General features: G+C 38.0%; 1 protein-coding gene across 11 annotated transcripts in view; it reads left to right on the top strand.

Annotated features, from left to right (window-relative positions):
* GRIA4 (glutamate ionotropic receptor AMPA type subunit 4) overlaps positions 1–27,698 on the top strand; it is a 210,310-nt gene that overhangs the window by 125,930 nt on the left and 56,682 nt on the right. For 10 of the 11 annotated variants that reach the window (XR_001552768.2, XM_032442178.1, XM_015852210.2 and 7 more), the window contains 5 exons: positions 11,723–11,776; positions 13,669–13,827; positions 15,651–15,818; positions 17,190–17,294; positions 22,209–22,319. Coding sequence is in view for 10 of the 11 variants with exons in the window: in XM_032442178.1 (XP_032298069.1) it covers positions 11,723–11,776; positions 13,669–13,827; positions 15,651–15,818; positions 17,190–17,294; positions 22,209–22,319 (597 nt within the window). In the remaining variant the exon portion in view is untranslated. Of the gene's footprint in view, positions 1–11,722; positions 11,777–13,668; positions 13,828–15,650; positions 15,819–17,189; positions 17,295–22,208; positions 22,320–23,665; positions 26,911–27,698 lie in introns of those variants that run through there. The other variant, XM_015852217.2, reaches the window with a different exon arrangement.

Genomic DNA, 27,698 nt, shown 5'->3' with positions numbered 1-27,698 from the left:
GAGTGCTTCCTGTGCTCTTTGTTCAGATCATTCAGAACCGGACTGGATATTGATTTTAATGGAACTAGGTTTTGACCTCCTCTGACTTCATAGAGGTCTGGATTTTACCTACCTAAAATAAGCACTTAGTGTATTTGTGTCAAGTGATAAAAAAGCGGTGCTTGTCCTCAGCAGGGTGAGTCAGACGTTGTCAGTCTGGCTAATGCCTCTGCAGGGTAAGCCTGAAAGCTGATGGAGTCTTCTTTCCATTAACTATGCTGAGATAGTCAAAGGTAGGAGTTACACCCAATTTTCAACATTCATGTATTTTAGCCAGTCATACAAACACATTCATTTGTCTACTGTCTAATTTGCATGGGATTAATTTTACATACGAAATTAGCTACTCTTAAGTTTGTGCAGGTGAATTTTCAAAACTAATTGTACAATCTTTGTACTGTTATGTGGACTTCTGGAATTCTTTGCAGAGACCACTGATACATTTAAATAGATTGAATTATATTGAAGGCTAAATACTTCAGAACATTTCTGCAGTTTATTCACATCATGCAAGCTCTTCTTCTGCTCTGCAGAGAAGGCCCTGGGTGTCCTGTTGAACAACAGGTTGGACATAAACCATCAGTGTCCCCTTGCGGCAAACAAAGCCAATGTTATCCTGAGGTGCTTTAGAAATGGGGTGAACCTTCCCCTCTACTCTGCCCTGATGAGGCCACATCTGCAGCACTGTGTCCAGTTCTGAGCTCTTTAGTTCAAGATAGACAGGGAACTACTAGAGTCAAGATGTTTGGGGTCTGGAGCATCTTCCTTATAAGGAAAGATTGAGAGACCTGGGGCTTTCAGCCTTAAGAAGGGAAGACTGAAGTGGAATCTTAGCAATTCTTATAAAGGCAGGAGTCAAGAGGATAGAGCCAGGTTCTTTACAATAGCACCCGGTGGCAGAACAAGTGTCAATAGGCACAAACTGGAACATAGGAAGTTCCACAATACATGAGAAAAAACTTTACTGTGAGGATGACAGAGCACTGGAACAGGCTGCCCAGAGAGACTGTGGAGTCTTCTTCTCTGGAGATATTCAAAACCCACCTGAATGCTTTCCTGTGTAACCTACTGTAGGGAACCTGCTTTAGCAAGAGGTTGGATGATGATGATCCCGGGAGGTCCCTTCCAACCCCTACAATTCCATGACTCTAACCCAAGAACTGATTAAGAAGAACTTATTAATTGGTTAAGCTTCAGTGACTCCAATTAGCTCAACTTTTTTCTACCTGGTTCTCCTGTAATTGAGTCTAAGTTGTGACTCTACTGTAATACTTTGCAATATACAAGTAAATATTCTTAAGAACATTCAGGAAAAGTAATTACACCTCAGTAATGAGATGGTACCTCAAACTATTTTGCCCTTAAATTTGTGATAATGAAGGAAAATAAACTGGCTTTGGGTTTTCAGTTTTAGTTTCAGGTGACTGCCCATGTCTGCACACATTCACACTTCTCATGGCTGTGGACCTCAAGTAATGAAGACTTGGAGGTGTTTTCACTAACTCTATCCAGAGAATGAGTGCATGGGGTGCTCTCCTGCCTGTATCTGGTACCCACTTATCCAACTTGGAGTCTTCTTCCACTTTCCTCTCCCAGCTGCCCAGCTGAGAAAAGAAGCCCTTTGCCATTTCCCCAGTTCTTGTGCAACTTTAATCTTAACATTTTCATTTATTTTCTTATATTTTTCTTAGTTCATTTTAGTATTTTTTTTCTCATTTATTTTCTCCTCTCCATGTGCCTTGACTTATGCAGAAGCTGTATCCTCACTCAGTATTTAAGGTCTGTCTTCATGGAAAAATTCTCTTCTGGAACACAACAATGAATCTGAAATTCAGACTCCAGAATTTGTGCACAAGCCAGCATGTGTATTTTTCATTACATAGTCTTCCTTTCAGATCTTTATGTTTCTGTAGTGAGGTTGATTTGGGGATATTTTCTATAAATGAATGGTAGGATCACTGTTAAATTCAAAGAGATGCATTCAGCCTGCCCTCAAGTACTTCTGTCTGATTTACTTGGATTGCCCACAAAAAAGGTTTTGAGTTTTTCCTCCTGAGGCTATGCCAAGGCACACCATTATGGTTTTCTCAATAAAGCTATGTTTCTCTTCTTTAATCATACTCCCCGGCACAGGACTACACATTATCTGGTTGATAGTAGAGATATTTGGTGTTGATAGAAACATTTCACTTGGCTTCTGTATTAGTGCCAATTGGAATGGCTCAGCTCAAAGCATTGTTTAAGCACAGGAAAAGGCATCACTTTGAGCAAGGTCATAATTGCTTTGATTTGTTGCTTTGATTCATTAGTGAGACTGGCAGTGTCTTTGGTCGATCTAGGTCAGTACATGTCCACCTACTCTCAAAAATCTGCTATAACTTAAGTGTACCAGGATAATTTTAGCACTTCTTCAGATTTTACTGTCTGGATAGAGAAAGAACACCCTACCATCTTACTATCATATAACAACTATAATGAGAAATATTTTTGGTTGTCTCTGAGTGAGATTCCTCCTCTATATACTCCTCTACTATACCCTACACGATTCTATTAGGTATTAGTAATGCATGTTAGTAAGAATCCCCTGAGACTTCTTGTTTCGAGGCTGAACAGTCCCAGGTCTCTTAATCTCTCCTCTTCCATCAGGATCTCCAAGACCTCAGATTCCTTCTTGGGCCTTTGCCAGACTCTCCGGTATGTCAGTGTATCTTGCACTGGGGAGCCCAGCACTAGGCACAGCACTACAAAAGCATCTCATCAGGGCTGAGCAGAAGAGAGGGATCATCTCTCTCCACCTGCTGGCAATGCAGCCCGAGGCTGATACTTTTCTTTGTTGAATACATGACTGGCTCATAGAAATATATCACAGAATTATAGAATGGCTCAGTTGGAAGGAACCTTCAAACCCAGCCAATTCCAACCACCCTGCTGTGCTCAGGGATGCCACCCACCAAATCAGGCTGCCCAGGGCCTCATCAAACCTGGCCTTGAATGCCTACAGCTTCTCTGGAAACCCTATACCGGTGCCTCTCCAAACCCTGAGGAAAGAAGCCCTCTGTAACATCTGACCCTTTCTTCTAAATCTCCTGTTTTTTTCTAAATGGTTCCCCCATGTCCTGTCATTATCAGATGGTGTAAAAATTGGTATCTATCTTGTTTATAAGCACACTTTAAATCCTGAAAGGCTGTAATGAAGTCCCTCTGGAGCCTTCTCTTCTACCAGAATTCCCAAGACCTTTCCTGGAAAGCTTATTCCTAGCTTGTTTGTGTCCCTCCTGTCCTGCTCTCATTGCAGAGTCAGGAGAAGGGTCTGGACAAAAAATAGGGCACAAATCAACACAGATGACCTCATTTGGTTTTTGTTCCACTGTTTGCACAGGGATAAAGATACCTCATGGGTAGGTGAACTATATATCACCATTGAATCTTGCAAGCCTATATGGTCCTTGCATCAACAAGAGCTAGAAGGAATACCAGGGTAATCAGATGAACCTCAGTGCTGCTGCAAGTGACTGTATCTAAAATATTATTCACTAAGAGGGCACCCGTTTATCCAGAATTTTGGCTCCTAATTCCCTACTGCTGAAAGCTCTGCTTCAGTCTCTCTAAATTCTCATGGCTTTCTTGGGTAGATTTTAACTAGGAATTGAATCTAACCAAGTTATCATGATGATCTTCATGCAAAGCATGGCCAAGTAAAAGCAAAAGGACGTGTGAAGTATGAGTGAATTTAGGACTTCTGTGCCTACTCCTTTTTAAAAAAGCATGTTGTTATTCCTAATTTGCACATTCCCAGAGCTTCTGTGTCTGTACATACTGTACATACATGTATGAATGAAAAAAAAATATGTGCATAGACATGTACTGAAATTGATTCAGAAAAGAAATCCTTTCTGGGAGAGCAGCAATGAGTTTCCTTTCTTCTGTCAATAGCAGCTTCATCATCTACCACCATCTCCATGTCACAAAGTTCAAACCTCAACATTCCATGTATTAAAAGTCTTCCTAGGTGTCCGCTGGAAGCAGCAGCATCTTCTGAATTTTGCACTGCAATTCAGTTTTGCTATCAGAGATACTCAGTCTGGCTCCTGCACTGCCCTACAGGCTGATCCCAGTCTTTTTCTCCTTTCCAGCCTTCCCACATAAGAGCTAAATGGGATATTTCCCAGTAGATCTCTCAGCTCTGTTAGCACTCTGTATCAGCAAGATAAAGCATCTCTGCTCGTCCAGGGCTGTATTTGCCTTTAAACACATAGGTGAAAACTGCTGTGCAGCATCTGGCACATATTTAATGCTTCTGTGTATACAGATGAATCTATATATAATCATAAAAAGAACATTCATTGTGTTTTGTAATACTAAAAATTAAACACAGGTGTAAAGTTGTCACATAGCAAAGTACTTGTATTGTTAACCTTGTAAAAATTACAAGCCAATAAACTCTAATTAATAGCATGTAACAGTATTATCAATCATGGCAGGGAAATAGCTGCATGGTGCCTTGGACTCTGTTCATAACTGTCTGAGAAACTCTGTTTTTCAGTGTATTGTTTTCCATCTCTGATCCTCAGCTTCCCCAGCCTTAAAGAAAGTCTTGATATATGCAGCCAGAAAGTAATGTGTTAGTGTTAGCACTCCAAACCAAACCTGTCTGATGGGTAACATTAAGCAGACTGCTATTGGAACGATTGATTATTATTGTTACTGGCAAAATAAAAGTAAATGAATGCGTAAGCGATGAAAAATACAGAAACTGATATATTCTACTCCTCTTGTTCTGATTGCAATATTTTGCCATTGGCATGACGAACCTGAAAAAGCAATGTTTGATTGCTGAAGCTTTCTAAATTGATAAAGCTGTAATTTTTTGGAGTTTTAAAAAATACGTTGTTTCTTAGCTTAATTTTCTGTGTGTCTGGTAACTGAAGCTGGCAACTGATATTTTTAGAAGTGATATATAGACCAATTAATTGAGAATAATAAATTGAAGCCGAATACTTACGGAGAAGCAGAAATTAACCAGATACATGAATTCAGCAGATCATGAGCTCAATCATTCCTCTACAATCTCCTCTGATTGAAGTATATAAGCATAGAGGATCACTACCTCAACATGTACAAGTGTTTATCAAGAGATTTCCTTTTTTTTATGTTTTCTTGCACAGCAAGCATTTCTTTTTCCCTTGAGTGGAAAGTGCCATGAACTTGCCTACTCTCTCCTTGTCTGCACGTTTCCTGTTCACCCTTTTGATTTAGATGAACAAAATGTAGGCTTAGTTCTTCCCACAGAGGACCGCAGAAGCAGATCATCAGCCAAAGAATTTGGTGCATGCAGGGCACATTAATTTGGGCCAGAAGCAGCATCATTGGAGTTAGCATGCTTCGGGGCCATAGTAGCAGAAATCTGTGTATCTTTTCTTCATCCAGAAGGTTTGGAGAGTTCCATAATGTGCCTTTTCCTCATCACTTCTGTCCCTCTGTATTTGTTTACTTTTCCCCTAGAGGTCTATGGAGTTGCTTCTAACACTGATGTCAATGTAACCTGATAGCTCTTTGAGGCAGCCAGCTGCCAGCAGTGCTACCAGCTTCTTCCTCACACTGAAGTCAGCAGGGGCTCCCTGCCTAGGTTCATTTTCTATAGAGCAGCTGGGATTTTGCACACAGTAATAGGCCCACACCACAGAGTAATACAAATACATTTTGTCAATGCACCGCAAACTGATGAGGTTTGGACCCGAGATATAGCTCATTTCATGAACAAACAAATAGGCAGATGAAGACAAAGGATGAATACAAATGCTTTGTGATATTAATAAAGTGACCTTCTCCCCGCACTCTTCCTGCTTCTCCCTCACTGCCCATCCCCGACTGTGTCAGTGGTGTTCAGCCATCTCCACACCCACTGTACAATGCAGGAAGAAACAAGTAGATTGTAGAGACATTGCTGCTTTGTTCATCGCCTTCTTGTACACCCTACCCTCTGTGGTAATTTTAGGCTTTTAACTGTCCACCAATCTCCCCAGCTATAGTGCCCTTTTGAGAGCAATAGCTTTTAAAATTAAGCATGTTTTTCAGTGGCATTTTTACAGCTTTGTAAAAGATTTATCCTTGCATCAGATATTGTACAAAATCCCATTTCAGTTGTGGTTTATATCATCACTGTTTCTGCTAGAGTATTTCAGGTCAAGTCTCAATCTTCCATCTTTAACAAGTCCCTAGACATTTTATATTGTGTTAGACAGACTTCATTTTATTGCATGTATTCTTCTTTTAAGGAAGTGGATTGTGAGACAGTTCCAAAGAGGAGAACCTTTTTTAAAGTCCCACTGGTAATGAACAGCTATCACCCTTTGAAGAGATTTAACTGAAAAGAAATTCTTCCCACACTACCTTTAGTGACCTTCATCTGTTGAAAAACATAATGAGAGAGATTTCATGCTATGGAAGTTAAGTATTCTTTCAAAATGAGATATATGCAATATCCATTTCTGTGGCAGTGAAGGGCAGAAGCTAACTTAGGGCCTGATTCTCTTCTCAGACACTGATGTGAGTCTGTAATTGGCTTTATCAAAGTCTGTGAACATACCAGTCCTGAAGGGAATAAAAACAACAAATAATAGAGAGAGAGAATAAAAGCAGACACTTAGTCTTATTCTTCTTTTTGATAATGGAATAGTTCCTGAGTTTCCTAAACCAGACTATTGTTCAGCTGAACATAAAGAATAATGTTGCGTGGTTAAGTTAGGAAGTTCCAAGTTGTGTATAAAGCCTAAGTTTCATTCAGATCTCCCTGGCTTTGCTTTTACTACACTTTAAAATCAACAGAATAGTTCTAGATTATCACTTGACATTACTGACTTTAAAATAAGTTAAGAACAATAAGAGCAGGATAAGGGGAAATTGCTTTAAATTGAAAGAGAGAAGATTTAGATTGGATACTTGGGGAAGTTCTTAACTGTGAGAGTGATGAGGTGCTGGCAGAGGCTGCCCAGAGAGGCTGTGGATGCTCCAACCCTGGAGGTGTTCAAGGCCAGGTTGGATGAGGCCCTGGGCAGCCCGGTGTTAAATGTAGAGGCTGGAAGCCCTGCCTGCAGCAGGAGGACTGGAGTGTGATGATCCCTGAGGTCTCTTCCAACTCAAGCCATTCTATGATTCTATGATAAGGCATGCTAGATCAAAAAGAAAAAAGTTCTCACAATACACTGTTCTTACAAACAAATACATTTAATAATGTGAATGATTTTGAATAGTGCATAATACTGTTTTATATTTTTTCTAAATTTATCCTTTTGCGGACTTAAAGACAAGCACACAAAATAATCTTTGGGGAAAAAAGAATAAAACTGTGTTAGATTCTTATACGGCACTGATAGTCAATGTCCTCAGTGTTTCATTTTGTTTGATTCGCTGTTGCCACATTTACTGACACAAAATACTCACTAATAGTGTGAGTAGTAGTTAATACTTTGACTTTTTTTGTCTCTCATATTATCAATAATTTGGGAAATAAATTGTGGCTACTTATTCATTCTTCTTCAGAAGTGTTGCTTACTTAATAATTTCTTCAGTTGTATATACAAGTTTAAAAGAGCTCCCTAAATTACAGCACACATGTGCCCCAAAGTCAGCACAGCACCCTGCTTTCCCCTGCTCTTATCCTTCCCCACAGAAATCATAAGTCAGTTCACCTTGCCCAACACTTTCTTCCCAAATCTCTGTGGAGGAAACTGAGGTCACCTTGAATTCTCAATAGAATGAAAGCCAGGTGTAGTATCTCTGTGTGTGCTGTTAAGAAGAAGCCAGACTGGGAGCATAGAGCAATAGTAAATATTAAGAGATTGAAGTGAAGAAGCAGTATATGAGGGGCAGGAATGGTTCTGGCCCCTGTTGCTCTGATTGTCAGAACCAGCTCATTTTTTAACCAAAGTATCAAGAGGGTGTGCACAGGGTCCTCCCTTACATGCCATACCAGCAGTTTTGTTATCTGTGGTTATTATATTATTATATTACTGGTAAAGTTCATGACTGGTTCCTGGATCTCCCAGGCTCTGTGCCGGCTGGATTCAAGCTGCACCAAGGCCACTCCTTGGCAGGGCCACCACAGGGGACTGTGACATCTCACCCTCTCTTCATGCTCTCCATTTGAAATGAAGATGACTTCCAGATCCCAATCTCACACCACAAGATGCCACCTGCCACCTGTCCCAAAGATGCTGTGGACTTCTAAGGAGATTAGTGCCCACAGGCACTTGCAGCATCTTCATTGATTCAGAAATGTGCTTTTTGGAGAGGATCTCCTGATTGCAGCTATGTATTTGTGGTATTTCATGTCAAGGGTGTCCTGTGGTCTCTAAACATGATCATTTCTTTTGAGTGATGCCAGATCAGAAGATGTGCCCTAGATGTCAACCAGTATCCATTGCGATTTGTGTCCAGGGAACAGGTTAGAAACAATGCAGAGTAAAACCCTGAACCATGCTTGGAAAGGATGGCTCCCAAGCACAAGCGTTTACATTTTGGAGTTTGCTGCTTGCTGTCACAGAGATGATAGCACAACTCTGACCCTTCTCTGCATTGTTATTGAGGTTGGCCTTTTGGCCCAATTTTTGAGTGTACAAGATGGCATGTGGTGTTTTAAGGTGTCCCCAAACTTAGAGAATTTCTATAGCAAAAGATTTCTGGAAGATACCTAATGTACCAAAATCTCATTCCCTTTTTCAGAGTAGATGTCTGTGGTTTTTTTACCTTACTCCTCAGCTCTGCCAAAAGAAAAAAAAATACTCTTTCCTGAATCACTAGCACTCATGTGCTACTAATACTTTAAGTATTCGAGAAATAAAAGTGGAAGCTATTTTCACTAAACAGGCACTTTATGCACTTTAATGCCTGCCTCATTATGAGTGATAATAATCAAAATTGTGTTTAATCTTGGTTGAAAATGCAAGCATATAGCATCATTTCTTTTCTCTGTCTGTGTGATCAACATTCTTAGGGTGAAATTCATCTCAGTTAACACTAGGGATATAAAATGTAGGTGCCTACATCAGATCTAATCATCATCAACTCTTCTTGTAGTCAGCAGAGAAAAATAAGCACTTTCAGGGCACAAGCTGTCTAATTAATTTTAGACGTGTACTTTACAATAAGATGAATCATTTCCTCACAGTGCCTGTTCTTTCTACCGACTTAAAAGGAAGCACAGACAACTAGATGACATGTAGACATGAACCCTTATTACCTACCTTTAGAGACAAGCTTTGCAAGAATATGCTCGCAAAAATCTTTTCTTTTTTCATAAATATTGAGGACCTAGGGGTACTGATTGATGCTTGGCTGAACATGAACCAGCGGTGTGCCTAGGTGGCCAAGAAGGCCAAAGGCATCCTGGCTTGCATCAGAAACAGTGTTGCCAGCAGGAACAGGGCAGTGATTGTACCCCTGTACTCAGCACTGGTGAGTCCACACCTTGAGTAACGTGTCCAGGTTTGGGCCCCTTGCTTCAAGAAAGACATCAATGTCCTAGTGCGTGTTCAGAGAAAGGCAACAAAGCAGGCCATATGAGGAGTGGCTGAAGGAGCTAGGATTGTTCAGTCTGGAGAAGAGGAGGCTCAGGGGAGACCTTAATGCTCTCTATAACTACCTGAAGGGAGGTTGTAGTGAGCTGGGGGTCAGCCTCTTCTCTCATGTAACTGGTGATAGGACTAGAGGGAATGGCTTCAGTCTGCTCTAGGGGAAATTCAGGATGAACATTAGGAAATACTACTTCTCTGAAAGAGTGATCAAGCATTGGAATGGCTGCCCAGGGAGGTGGTGGAGTCACCAACCCTGGAGGTGTTCAAGGAACATTTGGACGTTGTGTTGAGGGACATGGTTACAACAGTTACAGAAATATAGCTGATATACCTCAACGAATGCAGGTTGAATCTTGTGCTTGTTTAATTTGACCGATATTTTGCAATGATTGTCATAATTTGTGTTACAAAATCACACCAAGGAACAAGTCACTAAGGGTGTTAACTGCCAAAACTGTATCAAGTCCCAGGAGCTCAAAGGGAGTTGCAGTGATTTCGCAAGGTGAGAATCTGGGCCATGGTTATCCTGTCACATTCATTTTAAATCACATCCTCTTATAGTGAAACTGTGATGCTGTATATGTTCAAATTGTGGGGGTTTAATTTCTATTATTTTCCCTTTAGCAGGGGGGCAAACATACTGTCATTACCACAGACAGTGGAAGGAGTATATATGTAAAAGAATTACTGATGTTGGGGATCAGATTTCCATTGAAGCCATTCAGGTCTCTCCTTGTTCATTCATTGTATACAGGTTAAGGGGAAGATATTTAATTTCTAATATAACAAATGTTATCAAATTGCAAATTCATTGTATTACTTCAAAATAATGATATTAATTATTATCAATCTGCAGCACATGGCAAATATTTACCTATACCTTATTCATTTGAAAAGAAGATGAAAATATATAGTGGGAGAGAGGAGAATAAACTAAGATTTTATGATTCTGTGAGTGGTCATGGTGGTGATAGGGTGACAGCTGGACTTGATCTTAGAGATCTTTTCCAACTTTTACGATCCTGTGATTCTGCAATGTATCTGACTACAAATAGACTTTCTTAAAGTGAGTGATAAACCAGTTAATATAACTGAAAATAAGAGTTAAAGGGCTCTTTGCTGGCCTTAAACACAAATGACATGGTATTACAGGTATTACTACAAGTTGATTTAGTAAAAACACTTCTAAAGTCTAACCAATCTTATTAGCGCAATTTCCTACTGAGAAGATTTTCACTGCCCATTTTTTATTTTTCACACATTAAATAGGCATGCTGCCATAGAAATGCCAATAATATTGGTACAAGGCATGGGGTGATGCTTGTTTTGTCTAATTCCTCTTGTTGAGCTTGCCATATCAAGACCATAGCTCATCAGAAGTGTTTCCCCCTCTGCATCACTGGACATTAGATGTTGGCTCTAGGCTCAAACATGTATGGCTTCCCCTTGGGACCAAGTGCTGTGTTGTCCTGCTTACCTCTTGTGTCACCAGAATCCTCTCACAGCTGTAGATAAGGAGCTTTCACAGATGCAAGTCTAGCTGCCTTTTCTTGCTCTGTCCTTGCTCATTCCCACTCTCGAATCTTCAGTTTATTACTGAGAAGTGAATAAACTTAGAGTACTTGACCACCTCAAGGGCAAACAGCTTTGATCCCAAGAGGTGAAAATCCAGTTTGATTCATAAATGCTGCACTCATTTGAAATGAAAAGGTACATTAGCAGGTAGGCTTTCTAGCTAATGTGTGACCTCCTGCTTCTGAATTTGTGTCCTGCAGGTAATTGCTGTACTTGGTGAAATAGTGTACTACTACCCTTACGCTTTCAATCATATAGAAGGCACTCAGATTACCAGTTCATTACTTTAAACATTTTAATTTTAACTTTTTTTCCCATGATTAAACACCTGGAAAGTTATAGCTATTTTGCTGGAGTATGACCATCAGTGTTATATTGCAAAGGTTAAATGCTTCAGGATTTATATCTATATAGCTATGAAAACACTGTATGACAAGTTTGTTGTTTCTTTTCTTTGTTTTTTGTTTTGTTTTTTTTTTTGTTTGTTTGTTTGTTTTTCTTTTTTTCTTTTTTTCTTTCTTATTTCTCTCCTATAGATTGTGAGTGTGGGAAAGCATGTTAAAGGATACCACTACATTGTTGCCAACCTGGTAAGATCTTTTTCTAGAATTATACCTCTGCTTGGTAAGTGAAACACTCAGTTTTGCTTTGGAGTTCTCAGAATTTCATCTGCCTTTTGTCACTAATATGTGGTTACATATTCTTTAGAGCTCGTAAAAAAAACTTGGTTCTGTTGTTCTGCCAAGAACAAGAAAGAAAGATAAAATGTTGTCCTTTTAAATCTTATCAAAATCAATGTACTAATGGACTGCTGTGTGTTTCACGTAGCTGAATTAGATATGTTTACAGAACTACACTATCAATATTGACTCATCTTTTTAGTATTAATAGCATAACAATTGCTGGAGTAACTTTCCTACATTTTATGGGGAAAATTAATTCTTTAGTGTGAGCAAATCACTATTTCAGTATTTTCACTCTATGTCTAACCAGCACTTTCACACAAGTTATTTTTAGAAGGCAAATGAAGAGCAAATGTGATATTTTGTTGTTAAAATAACTAATTTTTCAAGTTGAAATACCTTCCTGGTCAAGCACAGTGAATGTAGGGCAGAGTCTAATGCATACTTCCAATTGTTTTCTTTTTATTCTTCCCTCAAGGAATTTTAGCTGACATGAAATATGTTACTGTGTTTTGGTATACCCATACCTTAAGATCACTTTAGATTATTTTTAAGACCTCAGGCTTTTGAAACGAGAGAAGTATATCCCCTTAGGGTCTTACAAATTAGATTTTCATCATACCAAATTTATAATTCCCCAAGTAACCTTTCTCATGCAAAGTGGTTGGTGTAAACGGTAGGATATACAGTGGAGACACTCAGAACTTCAGCATGGATGCATGCTTCTATCTATCCACTATTCAATAACGTGAGTAATATGACTTCCTGATGTGCTGCTTCTCATACTCACTGTCAGTCTCCTTTAGGAAATGAATCAAATCTCTGTCTTAGACACTGCTGTGAAGACTTTTTTGCTTTGTTTTGTTTTGTTTTAATGTGGAGTATTGGGTTAGTGGCCCATAATTATTTTTTATTAAATCTTTCTTTAAGTTATATGATAATAGAATTAATTTTCTACTGTTAAATGCCAATCAGATGAATTAAAAAAAAAAAAAGAAAAAAAAAAAGATTGTTATTCTCCTACCTTAACAGTTTGCATTATGAAGTTCAGTTGCATCTCTAAAGGCAAATTTTACTGAAAGATTTGTCTGTGTGCCTTTCAGACAAATGAACCATAAAACCAGTAAGTCAGGAAGTATATGTACTTTATTTTTTTGTTCTTCCATGTTGGGGGTGACACTAGATTTTAGATAGATTTAGATCTGAGAGCTATCACCACATTTCATGAAAATTTGATTCTGATACTGTTTTCCTTTTTCCTTGTACAACAAGACACTCATGTGCTCTCTCTGCATTCTAATGCCCATTATATAATTTCATAACTTTTGTAACCCAGCATAAATGAGTCCTGGAATAAATATATTTAAACAGTAATGCTGTTTACTTTGTAAACATGAAAAGAAGCAGGGATGTAATGGACCAAGGATGAGAACAGTGTTCATTAAAATCTACCAACTTCAGTGGAAATTGATTTTAGGTTTTAATATTCTGTAGGCACTTTTCATCTGATTCTCCAAATGCACTCCTAGAACTAAACTGACTGCCATTCCCAGCAATGTGTTACTGAGCTGTTGAGACCACTCTAGCAATAATGTGAGAATTTTGTTTTCTGGTTTTGTTTCATTCTTTATAATGCAAATGGAAACTATGAACAGAAGTTCAATATTATTCTCTGGTTTTAACTCTTAGTTGCTATTGGAAACCTGACGCTGCCCTTCTTTATACTGCCTTACTGACCTAGAACAAATTGGACTCGCAGTGATGTATAAGGGCAAAAAAGTCTTAAATTGATTTTCTAGGGATTCAAAGATATTTCTCTGGAGAGGTTTATGCATGGAGGAGCTAATGTGACGGGATTTCAGCTAGTAGATTTCAGTACCCCAATGGTAACTAAGTTGATGCAGCGCTGGAAGAAACTGGACCAGAGAGAATACCCGGGATCCGAGACCCCACCAAAGGTATTGATGAATACAAAACACTATGAAAGATATCACTCAGGTGTTCCAATTTCTCATTAACTCTGATAAATAAATGAGTAAAGACCTTAATATTTTTACAGAAGACAGTTTATCCTACTATTACTGGGAAATAATTATGTTTTGCCCTTGTGATTGTATGATAGAAACACAGACTGCAACACATTTCACTGATGTACTCTAATGTTTTTTGTCAGTTAGTCTACAAAACACCTCTTTACTGACAGGAACTAAAGGTCAAACGCTTAACTGACAACTTAATTTCAACCTATTTTACATGAATTAATCTAATTATCTAGATTCACTTAGAGTGCAGAGCTTTACTGACAGCTGAATTCTTCTGTGTATGAGATATAACCACAGTTGTAAATTTAGTACCTTTAAATTTTCATCTGGAATTTCCTTTGAAATTATTTCTGTCTCGAAACCTGGTGTAATAATCATTTTCAGGCACACTCTTACAGTGCAATTACATCCCAGTGTTCCTCTATCCTAATTCTTCACAGATGGATAACAAAATATTTCTGTCACCTATAATTTTCTTGTCAGGCAAATCAAAGCACGGTTATAAATATGAATTCATTGAAACAGCACTGATTTATATATGTATGAATACATGTCAGACCCAGTTGTGGCTGTTCTATGCTGTGAAAAGATATGCAATCAACCATTCTGTGGCTGGATGAGCAATGAGTTGACAAAGCCTATAGAATGTGTTAAGATGGGTAATACAAAGAATATCTACATTACTTGGTAAATATTCAAGAAATTTGTTTTATGGAGGGGAAAAAAACACGAGGATGCTGTGGTCTATGGAGTGCAGAGATCCACAGTACCGTTGAGTGGAACAATTTAGCCCATAGGACTTCTTTCCAATGAATGGAACTGTGATGCTTCCACCTAAGAAGTAGACATGATTAAACAGTATCACACATAATTCACTTATATTTAACCAAAATTCAAGATTATAAAGTTAAATGTGTCCCAGCAGGCATATGATATGCAAGAAGGACGACAGGGAGGAAATTAGCCTTCAACAAATGACATTTTGGCATCTAAAGGGAATTTCATTATCAGCCCTGGGGTTATGACCCAATTCTCCTGATGCAGGAAATTCATCAGAAGACCATGGTGAAAAAATGCCCCTTTGTTTATATGCTTCTAGCTAAAATATGCTGCAGACATACTCTACACATTTAAACATGTTCTCAGTCTAAAATAGTTATCATAGTTTGTCTAGAAACACAGAGTACCTTTGATGACCTGCCAAGCCCCCTTTATTCTTCAGTATTGCTCAGTACTGTGTGTTTTTCACAGGGCTGACACAAGTTTTCCAACAGGAAGAATATACTCTTGATAATTATTAACAAATCCAGCAACTTGGATTTCTGCTCATTTATTTTTGCTCGTTATCTTTTTCAGTTACTATTTCTTTTATTCTTTTTTTCTGTTTGAGTAAGTTGAATGGGTGGATGGATGCATGAAACCATTCCCTAAGGGGTAAGACAACTATTTAAAAAGTTTAAGAAATTAATGTCTTCAGTTTAATATTTGTTTCTTCTGATAATTCTTCAGGGGTAGATTGTTCTTCCCTTATGAAACATAGTCTAAAAGCTGGAAGTAGTGAAATGTACTTCTCAGTCCTGCATTCATCCTTTCGACAAAATTGCTTTTGATTTTGAGGAGTTTTCTCTTAATGAAAGTGTAGAAACTGCTGTATAATGCATCAAGATAGAAAGAAGCGAGAGAGCTGATTTTTGCAAGGTGTACCAACTGTAAGGTATTGTGTTTGTCCATCCATTTAGTATACATCTGCATTAACATACGATGGAGTGCTTGTGATGGCTGAAACTTTCCGCAATCTCAGAAGGCAGAAAATAGATATTTCAAGAAGAGGAAATGCTGGAGATTGTCTTGCTAATCCTGCTGCCCCATGGGGTCAAGGAATTGATATGGAGAGAACACTGAAACAGGTGAGGGTGGACTTTATTCTAGTGATCTTTGTGAATATTAGTTATAAGTTGTACACTACATGATTTGCATGACACTATATACAAGGGTACTGATGGGAGAGGAGAAATTTATTTGTCAATTGCCAGTTTGATTCAGCTGGGGCTGTTTTGATATCATCTTGGTTTAGAATTTGAAATGAATGCAGAAGGGAATTATAACTAGAGAAAACTTCCACTAGTTCTAGTCTTATTAGGTATTTGGGACTTGTGTTACTGAGATGTTGAGCTCATCTGTTGCTCTTTGCATATAACCTGACTGTGCAGATAGCATCATTTAAGGAAACAGATTTTTCTGTCAAATATAACCTTTCAAATATTCTTCTGTCATCTTGAATAAATACAGATTTCTTCCAGGGAAATCACATGGGTCGTATTATATGAGTAGTATTATAGGTAGTATACTTTTTTTTTTTTTTTTTTTTTTTTTTCTCCATTAAAAAGATATAACCCAGAGCCATTGTTCACTGATGTCAGGAATTTGAATTACTGATGAATATTGATGCCTGGAAAGTTCCAGATCTCTGTCAAGATGATTTAGCCTTTCCTTTGGATGGGACAGTAAGAAAAATAAAAATCTTGCAGTTGAATTTAAATCATTGCAAATGAGCAGGCTCTGATCAGGAGAAGATGCTGAGAAGTGACTGCTGACAGAGCTGGCAGCACTATGCCTGGAAGCCCATGTTTCAGTCCTGGAGAAAAATCAGCACAGACACAAATGCTCAAAGGGAAATAGTAAGTGGTTTAAATCCACATTCTGGTAGGAGGAGAAATAAAGTATTTTATCTGCTTTGCATAGTCTCTGCAGATGCACAGATCTGTAATAATTGTGAGAAACATGAAATCAGGCTTCTGTGTTAGGTTGGACAGCTTGAGCCTCAAAGTCTGGCCAAAAATGCTTGCATGGCTGGATCCTGACACAATTAGAGCCAGCAGCAATATGGCCGTGATTCCTTTGGAATGAGGTTCACAGTCTGGGTATCCTCCAGTAAAGCACTACAGAGCTGGAAGAAAAACTTGTGTTTTGGTTTCAGCTCTAAGACAGGTGGTGGAAAACTGCCCCAGCCAGCCTTGTGGCTTTACGTCTGTCCTTCTTCACTGTGAGGATTTGAAAGCGTTTCTTTCAGGCCTTGTGCATCTCACCCATCCTCTGTGATAGTGAATTGCTTTGCTGGCAAGGTTGCTGGCAAGGTTACCTTAAAGAGCAACATGTATTCATTTTATATATTTAATCCACCAGAGCATGATGTAAAAAGATATTTTTCTCTACTCTGTGAAATTTGAAATAAAGAATGTAAGTCTGGATCTCCATTATGGTTTTTCTTCCATTTTTAGGTTCGAATACAAGGATTGACAGGAAACGTTCAATTTGACCACTATGGTCGCAGAGTCAACTACACTATGGATGTCTTTGAGCTGAAGAACACAGGTCCTCGGAAGGTATGTGCTTACAGTTTTTGTTAACTTTATACCTTGTAAATGGGAGATGGACTCCTGAGTAACCCGATCTAGTGCTTGATCTAGTAGTTGACTACCCTGGTGTGGCAGGGGGATTGGAAATAGGTGATCTTTGAGATCCCTTCCAAACAAAAACCATTCTGTGATTCTGTGGTTTTTTTGGATCTGTGACTCTGTGATTCTTTGATAAATGAATTTATGATGACTAAAGAGTTAAAATAAATTGGATTCTGTGCCATTTAAAGAGGTTTATATACCAACTGTGTCAGATGTAAGCAGAAAGTCTATTTTCTAATAGATGTTATTGTTCCATGAAAAAAACTGGGGAATACAGAAACAAGTGTGCATCTTAGAAAGGTGAGATGTCAGTCAGCCTATAAGACAGGCTAATAGTATAAGTCCCATCAGCTATGTTTGAATGCACATAGACCATCACTCAGACCAATCATTCTGAAGAGATAAGCCTTATGTTTTGTTAGCTCTTCCTTTTCTGTGCTCAAATAATTCAATTTACCGTAGTATAAAACTCATAAAGATCAGCAAATAGACTAGACCTCAATGGATTTATTTCCTTTGGAGGCACTATGGCCTGTTTTGTTTCCTAGGACATCAGAAGAAGAGAAAGTGAGAAGCTGGAGGTGAACAGAATCATGGCTTCTTGAGTAGGAGTGAGGCAATAAGAATTTTATTAAATAGTTCTCCACTGTCTGTCCATATGTGACAAGCCTGGTAAACAGTGTCCCAGGTGAACAGTTTATCACCAAAGATAAGCTGCAGTGATGAGGAGATAAAGCATTAAACTGCGAGTCCATATTGGAATTACGCATTAGGATGCACTTACTGACAGAATACTGATCTGTAGACCAAAACAAAGAGTGTCCCTGCATATCAGGTATATTAGTGAAGTTGACTTTTGAATGTATGAAATATGGGTAAGAAATACACTGGGAAAGGTGAATCTGTCTTGCTTCTCTCTTGAGAAGCCCTGTGTCTTCTGCCAGAGAATGTCTGACCTTGTTTCCTGCCTGGCTGCGAGCCATGCTGCCAACAGCCAGGAGGGATGCATCCAAAGCAAGTGGTGAGTGAAGTACAATCTCTCCACCCGCAATACCCAGTGTTATCAAAGGGAAATCTAGGTAGAAAAGGTGTAGTTGATTAGGTCACAACTTAGATACTCATTAGGGAGATTGCTTAGTGGAAAACTAACGATCCCAATTGGTTTATTATTCTCTTTTCAACATTTCTCATCCATTTTGGGAATGGCGCCATTGACTTGCACCACTGTAGGGATGTCCCCATCCTCTCTTTTTGCCTATGATTTGAGGGGAAAGGTGGTAACAAAAAGAGGAGTTATGTCTGTGCTGTGCTAGCATTCCAAGGTGCTTTTCTTATCTATTCAGACATGCTTTCCCTTTGTCTCTATGCCACTCTTGAACCATTACCTGTCTTTGTTATAAACTGCCATAACAGCTCTGACAGGTCTGACTCCTCACAAGAATTTATTTCTTATGTATTGTTTGGAATTTTATATCTGATCATTGAACCAATTCTGTGCTCTATCCAACCTGACAAATCCTATATATTATGTGAGAAATGACTGCACTTAATTGAACTAAGAGGCCTTCACCTTTAATGTCTTCTTCTCACATCCTAAATAACATGATTAATGAATCATCCAGCAATCTTTTTAGAACTAGTCTTTCCAGTTAGAATAGCACATGCCTCTAATCTTTAGAAGAGTGACATTAGCTGTCTACAGCTTTAAGGTTGTGAATAGAGCATTACAAAACTGCACAGCTAGTGAGAAGCAGATTTCCATATAGTGTTGTCAAATGAGAAACAATTACCAATGCTCCTGTTGATTTCATTTATACAGCATTCTATAGAATGTTCTCATCTGCAAAACAATAGTGACAAGATTAAAAACAAAACAGAACAAATAAACAAAGTTTATATATATATATTCACACATATGTCTAAGATTTGGATCTGAGTTTGAACTTAGTCAATCAAAATGGAAATTATAAAAAATTTAGAGTTTTCTGTTTCTTTTAGTGACTTGTGAGCTTCAGCAGGAACACAGTGGTGGATATAAGGTGCACAGGCCTTCAGAAAGGTCATTGCTTATTCAAAAGCTGAATAGCTTTGACAAGTATACTTTGAGGCAGATATTTTTGCAGTACTGATCTTTGAGTGATAAATTCAGCCTTTCCGTAAGTAGACAAAACTGCTAAAAAATCTAATGGAAGTCCATATTGAATTGGATTTACTTATATATTATCTGAATTCAGTCCTTTTCTTTGAGGAGTTTTTCCTCCGAGGACTTGAGATTTTATAGGTAAACATAATGTATTTTAGTGCTCTCAGAGTTACTGCAAACCTATATTCTCATACATTTGTCATATATATCTTATATATATTTTTAGTAATCCAGTTCCAGAGTTGATTTAGTGCAGGTTTGAGGTGCACACGAGGAAACGCACACCTTTGCACACAGGCTGAAATTTCTTTACAAATACCTGCCATTCCTCAGAAAGCTCCTTTATTTCTGTCTGCTTTTTGCTATGGTACTTTTACAACACAATGCATCATTCATTTTCTACTTTCCTTCTGAACTTCCCAGCAGTGAGCACCTGCACAATGAAAAACTATCACTGTTATAACAAGCTTCCCAAACTGCCACGTTTCACTGTACTTATTCTGCCACAAGTCAGTCACAGTTCTTGACAGCAACTTGAAATTTTCAGTTATCAATTTTACCTTTGAATCTGTGATTGTCTGAATGAAAGAGAATATTTGTTAGCAGTGCATCCTACTAGGAAACCAACCTGCCTCTCCAGTGTATCAGCAAATCTGAAGCTTCTCTAAGCTGTAGTCACATAAATCAAGGCTTGTATGTTATAGTGAAGAGAAAAAAAATGTGTCAACCAGAAGTAACAAAAGTTGTGCATTGGAAGAGTTTGTGCCTATTCACTTCACTAATTGAAAATAAAATATTGGCTCATACTCACTCATTCACCTCTATTCTGTTCCTTTATATATTTGTCATTCTCACAAACACCTATTCACTGCTGTGATGACTGTGCTTGAATATGACTTTAGGGACTGCTAAAGTGTCTTTCCTCTCAATAAATTAATTTAATAAAAGGAATTGAATGGAATATTAAACATAATGAGTAGTTTAAGAATGCATGATATTCAGTAATGCACGTGAACTCAGGAACCAGAAAACACTCCCCTGCACTTCTAGAGTCATCTACTGCATCATTGCATTGTTCTGAACAAGATGATTACCACATTTCATTGGTGCAGAATCCTATGTGAAGATAAGTGTTGTTCTGAGCCCTGAAAAAAAGTTAAAAATAATATTGGCTTCAAAATCAATCTGATTGTCCAGCTAGTTTGCTTCACAGTGAAGTCTTTTCCAAGGCACAGACTGTTCTTTGGCAAATGCAGTTACACTAAAACTCTATCCAGGCCCCATTTTCCTCTAAAATTCCCTTTCCTCTTCTAGTGAGATGGACAAGGAGTTCATTTCTCCCACCTCTTGCTCTCATTAACTCCCAATTAATAAAGGCAGGCAGGAAGCAAGAGTCATTACCAAGTCCCCAAGTGCTTCTTGAGTGGGCTACACCAGCTTGTGTGCCCCGGTGGTGCAGTGGTTAAAGACGCCGCCTTGCAACACTGGGGCCCGGAGTTCGAATCCCCCCTGAGGCGCAAGTGGTAGAAGTGTCGCTCTGCTACACAGAGGCTCGAATTCCGGGGGCTGGACTCGATGATCTCTAAGGTCCCTTCCAACCTGCACGAAACTATGAAACTATGAAACTATGAAACTGCTCATCTTTGAAAGGGACCTTTAATATCACTGCCACTATCTGCACCTTCCCTGGAAAAAAGAACTAGTTGCTAAACTCAGTTCACTGAATCTCAGTAAACTGGAGAGCTGACTTAGGTGGGATTGTTGTTCTTGAATGTTGTTTGATGGACACATCTGTATTCATGCTTAGTCACACAAAGACTTATCATTTTGTCTGTGTTTAGTTTTAGGGGCAGAAGTTTCAAATTTTTACCGTATAACCCCCAAGTGTCTCAATAAAAGTTTGGAAGAAGATTTCCCTTTTTCTGGCTGCCATCGTCCCATCTGCTCTTACAGCAAGTAATGCTGACTCATGTCTAGTGCCCAGCAGCAGCACTGCAAAAAACTTTCTGTATGTAAGGGGAGAGCTTCTGATTCCAGGCATTGCACCTTTTATTTTTTTATTATTTATTTATTTATTTATTTATTTATTTATTTATTTTCCCTCTATGGATTATAAACATGGCTCCTCATAATTTCAGCACCAGCAGTGAACTAAGGCAGTTATTTTGCCTGAAGGCTGCTCTGGGAAGGGCTGTGGCCAAGAAGCCTAAAACGTATTTGTTTTGCTGCTGCCACAGCAGCAGACTTAACAGAGAGACTTTCAGACTGTGCTCATGCTTGTAGTACTTTGGAGTGAGTAGGGAAAGGCAAATATGAAGTTCTTCATTCTATGAAGTACTTTTCTAGAGGGGAGGCATATCATTCATGAGCTGCTTTACAGTTCTCATCTCTCCCCCAAGTAATAAAAAAAGATAACAGAGGGACTTGTAATGTAAATACCAAAGGTGCCTGGCAGAAGTTTCACAGGTCAGTCAGGATCTGCTGAAGCACGAGTTCCAGGTCTGACTGCAACAGTGTTGCAAGATGGTATGTATACTCAAAGTGCTGGGTGGATACTACTTTGCACCCATCTATGGAAGTATTTCTTTGGTACAAAATTATCATTGGATCACACTGTTTCTAGTGTAATAATTGTGTCTGCAATTTCCTCAAGTGTAAAGTTACCCGCTGTAAGTTATATACCTTTTATTTTGCAGGTTGGTTACTGGAATGACATGGATAAATTAGTTCTAATTCAGCATGAACCTACACTTGGAAATGACACTTCAGCCATGGAGAACAGAACTGTAGTTGTCACTACAATTTTGGTAAGGTATTTCTTTTTGATCAGTATCTTTTTCTCTTCTCCCCTCCCCCCTCCAACCCATTCCCCCCCCCCTTTTTTTTTTCTTTTATTTTTTTAATGCTCATACTCCTATGTGACACAACCTCCTTTTTAGTTATAGTGTTGTTTAGTCTGCCAGTTCCTGGGATACTGGGAGGGTGAGAGCCATATATCTTAATTATCTTGACTGTTATGTTTGTTTAGAGGTTTTTTTATATGCATTTAAGATCCACTCGATGTCAGGTTTTTAAAAATAAGTTGAAGTAATTTTCTTTTGGTATACATTCTTTTCCATTTCTTTACTGAAGTAATTCTCAAAAATATACATGAATTCTTTCAACTTCTGATTGATAAATGTTGACTCACAAGAAACTGGAAGAAGTGAAAAACCTAAAATCTCTAACTGACACAATTGAACAGATGTCTATAATGTCAGTGTCCCTTTTGCCAACACATTATAATGTCAAAGATGATTTTAGTAAGAGCTAAAATTCTAAGTACTATGTTTCAGTCAGCCAATCAGAACTGTTTTATCTACTTGCAATTGTAAATGAAAATATGAATTTAGTAGATGCATTTGAATGTATTTCTAAATATATTTATTTAGCATGTAAATACAATTTTCAATTTTAATGAAATCTAAATAAATTTGAGATTTTTCAGTGTTAGCTATGTAATTAGTGTTTTTGTGGTTGCAGACCAAGAAGAATGCAATTGTTTCATTCATTTACATTTTTTAAACGTAGTTTTTCAGAACCATATTTTTCTTCTAAATCTGTATTTTTTTAATCAGAAGTCAGAAATGCCCTTTTGAGCTGATGTGTATAAAAGCCAACTGGCAAAGGCTGACCTTTATCTGACCACATCTAAGACTTTACATCTCAGTTCACTGCCCTTTTCACCTGTTTCATTTAGACAAGATATTTTAACCCCTTAAGATAAGCTACATCTCAAGTGGGAAGGAATATTCTGTATGTATTGTTAAGCAGCAATTTTCTAATTTAATACAGAGTTTAAAATACTCCAGTGGAAAATGCCAATATATTTTCTTACTCAAAAATTCAATTAGTTGCCACATTTCCAGCAGTGTGTATCAGCATTTATACATTAAGTATATTTTTAAAAATCTCCTGTTGAAGATTATCATTCAAGGATGCAAACCAACCAAGCTACTGTGCAGGAATTCCGTCTGTAAATCCTAACCAAATTGTGTAATTTTTTTAATTTATTTTTGCATGGGACATTTAAAATAATATGTATCTTTTTCCTGAAAAAGATTTGGTGATGGAAAAAAAAAAAAATACTTCAGTGCAGTCCTCCTCTTTTCAGCCTCTGATGAAGAATCCTATTTTAAGAAATTGATCAAGGAAGAAAAGAGTCCCAAGATGCTGCGAACATTCCTAACTAAGGCTCAAGTATTAACCACCAGTCTAGTAGCATTGAGCTAATTTTTCCATATGGATTACTGTTCCTCTGACTGGATGACCAGGCACTGAACCACCAGGAAAAGTTCTGTGACTAATCTGAAATGTATAGAACAGATGACGTTAACCTTCAACTTTGCCAAGCTGAGAAGAGAATGATGTGAATAACAAGCTTTCAGTCGAAATTTTCCTCTCATTACCAATCCTGATATCTTTGACTGAAGCTATCATACATGAGTACTGTAATTTCCATAAATAGCTTCAAGCTTAGGAGAAGCGAGTAAAAAATAATAATGAAAAGTAACATACAAGGTTCCTGTTTGCCAGAAAGAAAAAAAAAAGGAAAACACAAAAGCTTTTAAAATGTGTTATCTTGCCTGTCCTGTTTGCATTGAAGCATTTTGATGTGCATAATAAATGTTATCTTCAAAAGAACTTTTCCAGTCCCTGCACTGAAAGGACTGGTGGGATAATTTTCAAAACCAAAAAAGTTGAATTAATATTCCAAAGCATGCCCTCTGTTTATGCAGCATGTTATTTTGGGATAAATACAGTTATTTAAAAGTAGAACTAATTCTTGACCAAAAGTGTCCCCTTTCAATGTTTTAAAATCACAGTGCAAGAGAAATAGATCAGAATTTGGTTTGAATCATAATATATGGTGAATACTGCCATAAGTTAGTCATGCACATCTCTCATTGACCCCAATGGGAGCTGCTCATACAATTCTGAAGGCAGATTATAACCATGACTCTTAATATTGACTTATTAGGGCACTTAATTTAATATTCAGAAGCATATAATAATGCACCTAGACAAAAAAAAAAAAAAAAAAAAAAAAAAAAAAAAAAAAAGAAAGAAAAAGAAAAAAAAAAAAGAAAAAATTAACTAGAGCAACTCTTCATCAGACAGTGAGATTTTTACCTCCTCATTGTCCTCTTCATATTGAAGGCAGGTTGAACCATTGTAGATGGCATATAGTTTTGGTTGCATGCCTATTTTCCAGCACTTAACTGAAATGCTTCTGCAGTCAGTGCTGTTAGAGTTTTCAGTCTTCAAAGAGAGGTGTCATGCCAGAGTAAGAAAAGTTTACAAGTTCTCAGCATGGCTTGCTTTAATTTTTGCCTGAAGCCAAATAGCACAAGTTCATTTGCCTTCTGTTTCTTCACATTTTGTGTGTCTACGCTTACTTCACTGTAACATGACTGTATGGCTATTGAATTATAAAGAATTAGCTCTGCAATCAGAGAACCTAGTACAGTGTTTTCTTCTTGGCAAAATGCTGTCTTCATTTGTATTGTAGGAAGAGTACGTAGAATTTTTTTGTACAGATTTGGTTCAGCATGTAGACACTCAGCCTATCATCAAATAATCAAGTGGTGAGGGAGCATCCCAGAGTGAGCAGGCAACATGGGCAGTGACATACATTAATCTACCAGCTGCCACATACCCCTGGATTTTATAGTTCCTGGAAGAGCTGTGTGCTTTGAACTTCATGTGCTTCACGTCCTTCTGCATGCCTGGCCCTCTCAGCATGGACAGATCCTCTCCCTGTGTGCAGAAGTATTATCCCCCCAGAGGCCCCAGCTTGATGTGCAGTGGGCTCATTATATGGCTAAAGTAGAGACACTGTGTATAATCTTCTCTAGTAGTAAGGCAAATATAGTGGTTTATTCAGTCAGGAAAAGTAATCATCACTGTTCTAGCAAGATAAGAAATATGGTGGTGAGGTCACTAAATCACAAAATGATCTGGATTGGAAGGAACCTTAACAGCCACCCAGTTCCAATTCCCTTGCCATGGTCAGGGCTACCAACCATCAGATCGAGCTGCCCAGGGCCCCATCAAACCTGGCCTTGTGCACCTTCCAGCACCTCATCACTCTGAGATGCTGAACTAGAATATATGGGAGTAGGCTGTGATGACTAACCCAGATTCTCTAATCCCTTTCATGATGCAAACGCTGTACTTTGCAAAAACTAAAGATCATGAAAATTCTCTAGAACCAAAGCTAGACATACAATGAGCTGTGTCTGCATTGTGGCTTCCAGCTCAGTATTTTAATAAGATAGTCTTTGCATTGGCAGGCTAATCTTGAATGGCAAGATCTCATTCAAGACTGTGCCATCTAAATGTAGATGTCTTTACAGAGGGTCTCAATTCGATTGCCCGCTTAAAGCATGCAGTGACAATTATGATGCTGTAGGATATTCTGCCTACCCCCGTTTCTGTAATTATAACATCAGGATGAACCTTTCCTGCCTGTCTTATGCTGTATGTGACCAATCCATGGGGTCACATACTACCGTATGATGTTCACATGGGATGAGTTGTTCCCCAAGTGTGTAAGCTTTCATGAAAGTACTTAAAGACTTAGAGATTGTTTCAATTATCCATAAGTAAGTGGCTAACACTGAGGATATCTGAGCTACCCAGACCTGCAGAATAACAAATGGGGGGCAGACAGGCTACCAGAGGGCACCCAAGATAACAGACACTTCCAATAGGTGACTAAATGTAACCCTCTGTTTTGACTGGTGTACGCTTGCCCGAGTCTTACCTCAAAAATTCTTTGATCTTCTCATAATAGAAAAATATTTTTTCATAAAATATATTTATTAATTAAATTCTTCAGTAGACTGAAGAAAAAAAAATAACATTTGTTGCATGACAATAATAAAGACTTCAAACCGAATCCTGGACACTTCATTCTGAAAGAAAAAGAAAAAAAAAAAAAAAAAAAAAAAAAAAAGTTCAATTGGCTTCTATTGGTGAGGTTTTTTTTCAGAATAAAGTGTGACATGTGCCACTCCTGTTTACAAAATGAGACATTTCCTTGCACAAATATTTGTCACTTTTTCAAGTTATTTTTACAGTGCTTAAAGATTTTGAATTAACTTCTTAACAGTAGACAAGGCATACGTAGATCTGTTTAATATTTGGACTAGTTACATTCTCCAGCTTCCATTATAGTATGAATCATCACTTGCGAGCATTTTACTGTACACATTAATTTATGGAAATGTGGTGAAATGATTTGTTTTCATCTATAAAAGTAATTGTTCCAGGCATAAACTTGTATTTACATATGTTAAGTATTGTTATAAAATTGTGAATTATATAAGTAAAGCTTGCACCATTTCAAATATCTGTTCCTGTGCTAGTCATTGATCATTTCAATGTGGACTTTTCCTTGATTTACTACAAGATAGAGTATTATCAAATAGCTGAAATCTTTCAAGTATCGTGAGATTGAGCCTCACTCAGCAATAAGTCAAACCTGTGCTTTCCATCAGCAGGTTAAGAGTTTATTGTTCAAAAATTGTAGTAAATAAAAAGCTGATAGGGAGAAATAATATTTTTATTATACAGGATGCTTTAACTGGAAACAGTAAAAACCCCTCTTAGAGGCTTCAACTATTTTGGTTGATCTAATAAAAGATAATACCCTCTCTCAGATATCTTGCATCTCTCAAACATTTGGACCAGTATGGTTACAATACCATTATAACTGGTTTAGAAAATGCTATTGTAATCGGCTGTACAGAGCTAATAATCCTTTTTCAGTGTCACAGGTAGAATGTAATATGCAGCTGAGTACATGCTACTGATTCAGATGTTTTTTGTCTTTGCAGCATGGCCTTGCAAGTTCATCTGTATCAGTTGTTTCTTAGCCAGCCAGTAAAACTTGCCTTCCAGTGTCCTGATATTATTGCAATAGCACCTGCACACCTCATTAGATTTAGCCCCAAAGTCTGATGAGGCCAAAACTGAAACTGGCTCAGCTATCTGAATTTTCTTGCGGTCTTTTTCAGAAAGCCATGTTCAGTCCCATCCACATTCCCCCATCAAATTCTACCTTGAAAACACATCTCATATTGGCAGATAATGTAGACACAAATATTAAATAAATTTATTTCTTCTGTATAATAGATAGA

This window comes from Coturnix japonica, chromosome 1 (assembly GCF_001577835.2).
Source record: "Coturnix japonica isolate 7356 chromosome 1, Coturnix japonica 2.1, whole genome shotgun sequence".
NCBI classification, from domain to species: Eukaryota; Metazoa; Chordata; class Aves; order Galliformes; family Phasianidae; genus Coturnix; species Coturnix japonica.
The sequence above is the reverse complement of the archived record's forward strand: the minus strand, read 5'-3'. Positions and strand labels throughout refer to the sequence as shown.